This window comes from Asparagus officinalis, chromosome 7, assembly GCF_001876935.1.
Source record: "Asparagus officinalis chromosome 7, Aspof.V1, whole genome shotgun sequence".
In the NCBI taxonomy this organism is placed as follows: domain Eukaryota; kingdom Viridiplantae; phylum Streptophyta; class Magnoliopsida; order Asparagales; family Asparagaceae; genus Asparagus; species Asparagus officinalis.
The window spans coordinates 141,904,257-141,912,177 of record NC_033800.1 but is presented as its reverse complement, the minus strand read 5'-3'; the positions used below and the strand labels follow the sequence as shown (position 1 = coordinate 141,912,177).

The 7,921-nt window shown below is 37.7% G+C and overlaps 1 protein-coding gene across 1 annotated transcript; it reads right to left on the bottom strand.

The window, feature by feature from the left end:
- On the bottom strand, positions 501-7,914 carry LOC109849436 (histone-binding protein MSI1-like). The gene is given in 7 exon segments (XM_020419270.1): positions 501-906; positions 2,237-2,332; positions 2,437-2,561; positions 4,127-4,279; positions 4,682-5,008; positions 7,496-7,664; positions 7,666-7,914. Coding segments are annotated over 7 exon segments (1,254 nt in total). The 5' UTR covers positions 7,818-7,914; the 3' UTR covers positions 501-674.

The following is a 7,921-nucleotide window of genomic DNA, read 5'->3' as shown; positions in this document are numbered from 1 at the left end:
TTTCCGTTGAGGATCATCATACAAAAGGAATTGGTTACAGCCACCATGAAGAAAACTTGATAAAATTTACAGCCAAAGGATAAGCTTCACACATAAAAAGCCTTAAGTTGCTGGTCAGTCCTAAACCCTTAAATGCCAAATTTCTAGCCAAAACAAGAGATGAGCTTATGTCAACTTAAGTGGATAGGAAGCATTGTCCACCAAACTTTTTATTCACTCATATTGTTTTTGGATTTGTGTCATCAAAAGATGCACAAGACTCTTCATGTGTCTTTCACTGATCCCAAGGCAACATCAATGAATAAAAAAGTTAGCGGATGACTAGCTCTTATCCACTTAAGTTTACATAAGATTTTCTCCCAAAACAGATACAAAGAAGAGTAACCAAGCATAAACCCAAAAGGCCATTTCCCACTGAACAACCTTATCCTCCTCCCATCTCAAACTCTGCTTGTTTTTATTTTTAAGCACTCAAACTATGCACCATTAGAGAATCACCAAAGATCAATGAAAGTAACTTGCATAAAATAAAATTGTAAAGCCACAATTCTGTTAACAGGTAAAGCTAATAGACAAACAAAAGAGAAACAAAACGCACCCTAGATACTGCACATTACTTCAGCAATCGTCTACGACGGCATAAACAAACTACATATAATTTAAAGCAGACAAAATTATGTCGCTCTTGGAGGTTCTTCTGCTGGTAACACGTCATCATCATCATGGTAGATATTCTCAGCCATCTGCCATATCTGAAGGATATTGTCTTCAGCGACGCTGGCGATGACCCAATCCTCGCAAGGGTTCCAAGAGAAATCGGAGATCTTGCTAGTGTGGCCACCATGTATGAACAGAAGTTCTGGTGGACCATCTTCCGCATCCTCTGGTGTCTGTTCATCATCAATCCTGTAAAAGAAAATTTTCCACATGAAGAAAATTTGACATCCACATACTATAAACCAACACGAATTTTTCTGAATTGTCCTGTTTCCCCGTTAAATAGGAATAGACTCATCTGATCAATGGAATTAAAAATAAAGACGAAAGGACAAGATACCTATTGAGGTCGAATAGGGTATTCAACATTGGAGCAGAAAATAGGAATAGACTCATCTGATCAATGGAATTAAAAATAAAGATGAAAGGACAAGATACCTATTGAGGTCGAATAGGGTCATCAAGATTGGAGCAGAAAGAAGTCACTGCCATTGAAGCGACAGAGAGCAGTACAGATGCTTTTAAGTTCTTATTAAAGCACTTCTGGTATGGTTGTACCGAGAAAAGGAAGACGGAACATTATGTAAGAATGATCTAATTTGACAGCAAACGAGTCTAATTTAGTACATGGTAAGATGTGGGTGCAAATATAGGAGCCTGATTCAAGCTTAACGGACACTATGATAAAGAAACAACCCATCTTTCTGGTCCTCGTACAGAAAACAGGCATGACATTTCACCTTAAATTCTCACTTGTTTGTATTTTATGAAAGTCATAACCTTGAGAAGGAGAATCGTCATATGTTTTGACACTCAGAATTAGTGTTGCTGTGTGTTAGCCAGCAGGTGTCACAACAGAACTCAAGTTTCCAGCCAGGGTATCTGTTCACATTCGGTACTTACTTGGGAGGCTGAGAGAAGGATGAGGATCAAGTGAAGAGTTTTTTTGCTCCAGACAACCAGCAAAGAATTCTATTCAGAAAATCAGAGAGGTAAACTAAAGAATAAAGCATTCCTACCTTTGATAGGTCAGAGTTCGGTGCATGTACTCAAGGAGGAATTCTACTCGGTAAATCAGAGAGGTAAAATAAAGAATCCAGTGAAACAGCCCCAAACATTTGCCTAATGATTAACTCGTCTCCTTGTGTCCATCAGCCAATTATTGTTAGTTTGAGATAACTGTGCAAACATTTCAATTTTCAAGGTCAAGCTTTACCTCATGCAGACCTGATATTCTTATCTTCACTACACATTTGTTTCTAGACTCCCCAATTTGTCCTAAGCGGACTCCACCATTTACTAGTTACTACTAAAAGCAATATGTCAGTATCATTCTGCTCATTCATTTAACTAAATTGGCTGCATTTTCTCTACCAACTGTGCAAAGTCTTTATGAAGAACCAATCAAGCAAAAGTATAGCAAAAGGAAGCATCTTCAAACAAAAAACATATTACTTACATTACAACGTTGCATGTTACTCTATTAAAAGTTAATGTTTTGACAGTTTTCAGTAAATACCTGCTAAGATCCCACACCATGAGCCTCCTACCAAGACAGCAAGATGCTAGTATTGTCTCATTCTTCGGGCTCCAGCCAACTTGGAAAACCTCTTCTCTATATATACAAGGTGGTACAAAATGTGAGTATTTTTCATTACGGATCAGTAATCAACAAAAAAAGCATTCATGCTTGTGGACACATCAAAGATGAATGCTTACTTGTGAGAATCAAAGGTATGCAGAGCAGTACTTAGCTTACGGAGGTCAAACAACTTGACAGTCTTATCAGTTGAACCTGTTGCTACAACCCACTCATTGAAGGGATTGAATGCCAAGCAATTAACCTGGCAAAGATCATGTAAACAATTTCCAATCTTCAAGTGACATAATTCAAGAAATTTTTTCCCTCAATTGTTAACTATATACAAATGCTTAAGAAAGGCAAGTTACTTTGTCCTCTTCATTCAATGGATGTCAATACTCATAGCAAAGTAGAGGTTACCAAATTCTCTACGGGTTCACTTTTGCGAGACAAGAGTCATAGCTCAAAATACTGGTAGTATGACACAATTGTTGTCACTTAAATAAATTAAGTCAACTTTTTTCCATGGGTCCATGGAATATAAACCACATGGTTGTGATAATGAAATAATAATGATTTACGACAGTGAGAATTGTCAAGAAAGTTGACCAACAGAAGCAAACTTTTCAGTGACTTCGGTCTAAAATTGACGATGATGTAAATCACTACATTGAGTAACTGCTACAATAATTATAACTTAAAAGAGAATCAATGTAAATCACACAAATAAATCATCAGTTGAAAGTAAAAAAAGGCGGAAAAAGGCACATACTCTGCATCGGAGACTTAATTAAAAGCTTTAACTTATTTTAACTATAAGAAATGTGAGTACAAAGTCCTTGTACTTTGTTATGCTGGGGCCCAGTGCAAATATCAGAATGGTCTTTTACATGGCCAATTTAGTACCATAGATGCCAAATATAACAACTAATAGGTATACTTATACCTGTGATTCGTTATATATTATATATTAGGACAACAGGAGATCCCCTTTTCGTCGAACATTAAAAGAATGGGCGCCAAAAGGGGTGGAAATGAACCAAATAATTAATAAACTGTTCGGTTATTATTCGTTCAAATATTCTGTCATATTCAATTTGGTAGTTCATTTAATAGTAAATAAATATCTTTTAGTCTTTGTTTCATAAACAAATACAGTTTAATCAAAGATGTATTCGATTCTGTTGATAATTGAATATTCGTTTATATTTTACATTGTACTCTATTACTTAATTTATTACAAACCCTATTCATCCATCTTCCTAGATAAGTAATTATGGTAAGAAGATACCACAGATATCAAAATAAAACGCAAAAGGAAAAAGTCTAGCACAAATTATTGATAGATAGTCGCGATTAATATCAAAATAAATGGGGAAGGAAAGCCGACAGAATTTATGGTAAGCTAGTTACAATAAATAGCTAAATCAAGTGCAAAAGAAAAAAAAATCACTTATGTGAATCGAACCCAAGACCATAGAGAAGAGAATCTCAGACATTACCAAACATCCTCAGAACTTTTTGGCGAATAAATATCGACAACATTATATATACCAAATCAAATTTGAATTTCAATCAGGTATTGAACCCGGGTTCGAATTCGAATATCTCAAAATCTACTGAACTCGAATTTGAATTCAAATAGTTAGGTATTCAATCGAATTCGATTCGTTTCCACACCTAGCGACAAAACATGAATATCTCCTCTTCCTAATAGATAATATGTTAGGAAGACAGGAGAGCCCCTCTCCATCAAACGTTAAAATAATGGACAAGAGAACATAAATACCTCTATGACAACTAGTTGAGAAAGGAAGCGTTACTCACCTCACCTTGATGAGCAACTACAGATTGAATTGGCTTGTTAGCTGTTGGCGTTCTAAGATCCCATATGAGCAAATGTTGATCATCCCCAACTGAGCCAAACAAATATTCATGCCTCAAATGCCAGGCAACATCTTCCACAACACCTTCATGTACCTAGTTCATGAGAATATATCAAAAACATTGACAATGAAATTGATGCCTTTAGGTAAAAACCTCTCAAAAGTAATGTATTAGATTTTAATATGACAGAAAAATCATGCACTGTTAATGAGGAGAATATTTGGAACATTATCAATATGACCATGGGTATTTTCCCAGTCCTGTAATCTCTTAGCTGCTAACAACCAAAAGTTAATACACTCTTATAAGCGCATTAACAGTTTACCATATCTGCTTTATGCACTAGAATGCCTGAACTATATAGTAATACAACAATACGCAATAAATTAATCAAGCACTGACAGGTAGCTAAAATCGGAGAATACACTCTTCAGTAGAGGTATCAACAATATATGTCAAATAAATAGGACGACAAAGCAAACATTTCAGAGATACCTTAAAAATTTGTAGAGCGTCTAGAGATTTATTTTTGGGTGTTGCATTGATGTCCCACAAGCATATTTGAGCATCATCTGAACCACTTAAAAGATGACCCTGTTTAAAAAGACTCCATGACAAACCATATCCTTCAGAGTTGTGGCCCTTCAGCCTCAAATCAGGATTGCATGCACCATCTAGAGGAGGCTTAGATGGATGCTTGCTGTAATCAAACACATACACCTCTGCACTGACAGTCTTTGTTGCAATAATAAAAGGATTCTGAGGCATGTATCGAGCTCGATTAACTTCTCCATCGTGATTTATCTGCTGAATGATTTGCACCTGCCAGAAGTCAGAAAATTTAGCTTTAGGGATAGTGGCAATGACATCCATTATATAAGCAGATCATGCCCATAAAACTGCACGTAGCTATCACAATATCACATGCTAAAAGGATCACGAACTCATCAAACACTCATCAAACATGGCAGCATCCTTGAAAATGAAATCGAAAAGTACATTTAGAAGCCTGCAACATAGAACATACTACTCTTATAACAGTGTTTTACAAATGGAAAACTAAACAAAATCAGTGACTAGATCAGGCAGGTAATGACTTCTTAAATTCATTGGATACTGATCAATCTTTTACCAAAAGAAAACGAAGTATGCAATGATGAGACCTAAACCAAGTTATTTTTTTAAGTTCCATCAGTAACTATCTCCCAAACCCCATTTTAATCTCCTAAAGTGTTAACCTTGGTTACCCCGACTCGGTAAATCAAGGGCCACACCCGTGTCCGACGTGTGTCGGGTTTGGACACGCTCAAGACACACATTGGACACAGCGCTTCTTCTTAAGTGAGTGGACCCGGAAAAAAAACAATTGGCCAATAATGGGTTCTTTTGTGTACCTTTTCCTTTAAACCAGTGGATCCCACACACAAAAGAAGCCCAATCAGCTCCAATAACGGGTTCTTTTGCGCATCGGATTCAAAACCAAAAGGTTGAAGGTTATTGAACCCGATAACCCAATATCCATAATTAAAGCTTTCTAAAAATATCCATGTATTTCCCCCCTTTTTCTTATGGACTGGTGTCCTGTTTCTTAAGTCAAGCGCGTTCCTATTCGTTTCTCTCTCTTCACTGAACCCAAACACAGGAACAAAGAGGACACCAGTCAGAGCTCAACTCAAGATTGGATCTTCTCTGTTCGACACTACAGGACCTCCTTTCGTTCCTTTTTCTGATTTTAGAATATTTTATATCCTCAAAATAGTAAGTGACTCAGTATTTTTAACTGTAAAGGTTTCTAGGGTTTTAAATTTGAAATCTAATTGAGAAATCAGTTTAAGCTTCTCAGTGTCTCCCCATATCCCGCACCCATGCAATCTAGATGTTAACTAACGCATAATTTCTTATAAGAAGCCATATTTCTATTAATGGACAAGCTAGAAGAACATAAGACAATTAAAACACAAATAGTTTAAATCTGCTAGACTTTTTGTCGCTTTTCAGGTTGAAAATCTTTCAGATAAAAAGTGAAGAAGTTTGCTGAGGGACCAACCAAGAGGCACTCTGGGGCAAGAAACAATGAAGCATCAGAGGGAAAATGCTACATTTGGTAGGAGCTCATTGAGGAGGAGAACCAAGGTTATGGTGTTTGGTTCCAGAAGCAATTAATTAAATTGACATAGGTATAAGTGAACAAAACGCGAGGAAACTATAATAATACAGTCAGCTTGAGGGCTTAACTATGCTTCTGATTGGTGGGTCGTAGGAATTTTTTTCCGTTCAGCTTTTTCCTACCTGCACAATAATGAGGTCTCTTGAGTTACAAGCATGGTCCTTCAAATAATGTAATTGTAAATGTTTATGATAATAGAAATAGATTGGCTGGGGAATCGCACACAGAGAACTCCATACTTTAATCTCAAAAAGGAAAATATAGCAAGGGATGACATTGATTTTCCTAACAGTCTTAACACCTACACCCACTACTCAATACTTGGGTGTTCAGATACATGCCTAGAAATACCCCAACTATGGTGCAGACTGCTTTGGCCATTGGCTTTGGTTAAGCAACCTCAAGCACCAATCAATCGTCAAGATCCTGCTCTATAGCTACTCTTTTAGGGTTAAAATGAGTAATCAATTGTGTGTTTATTAAGACGATTAGGTCTGCTCCCACTAACAACTAGGTTTCAAGAGCATGTTTTTTCAAGTTAATTACAAGTGGGGTGCGAGCCAACCACATGTTCTCGGTTGCAAGCGAACAGCACGAGTGGTGACAACAGTATCACAGTGTTCGCTCCAAAAGGGTGACACCGAGATTGCAATGTTCAACTGGAACTAAACTTGTGATAAGCCAGCCTGTATGGACATCCATACTGCAGAAACATGGTGGTATGTTAATGTCCATTTAATGCCACAACGAAATCAATTGTTGGCTTATAAAAGCTATGGCTTCCCTCCTCTGACCCTTAGCTTCTGAAGGCTGATTCTTATAGATCTATTACATGCGCTTAACTACTGACTTTGATAGTCGAGACATATTTTCAGCCTTAAACATACTAATTCTGTCAAAATAATCAATCAACGTTATGGATTCCCACTGCCTAGATTTATTTTCTTGAAGTTTTAAGTTATTGAAGCTAAAAAACAGCAACAAAATCTTTCCTCTTCCCGAACTACTACGAAACCCCATACAACACCAATTTTCTTATTCCTCCCAAAAAATTCGAACTTTAAGCTTAACAACGTTCTCAGTCCAAGCAAAACCCTAATTTCCATAGTTATTTAAAAATTAATAAAAAAAAGATACCGTACCTTGCCACTAGCGCATCCAAACCCTCCAATCTCACCCCGATCATCATCATACTGCCTCGCGTCGTTCTCCGCGTCATCGATCGGGAGCTGAACCTGAGCGAGCATCAGATAGTTGGGCTCATCATCTGAGGTGTGGGTCCCAAGAATCATCTTTTGAACTGAGTAGTCCTGGCATCCATTGTACGGTCAACGACGGCCACTCGAGGGCGTGGGTGATCACGAGGTCGTAGAGGAACGGCGTGTTCTTCTTCCAGATCTTGTACTCTTCGTTGATGAGGCGCTCCTCGACCTCGCCTCTGAATTCGTCCTCGTCTTTCGCCATGGAGCTGGAATTGGAGTCTTCTAGGGTTAGGGTTCTAGGAAAAATGGAGGGAAACGTTGAGGAGATTTTTTTAGGGGAAGAGGGAGGGGGGGGGGGGGGGGGGG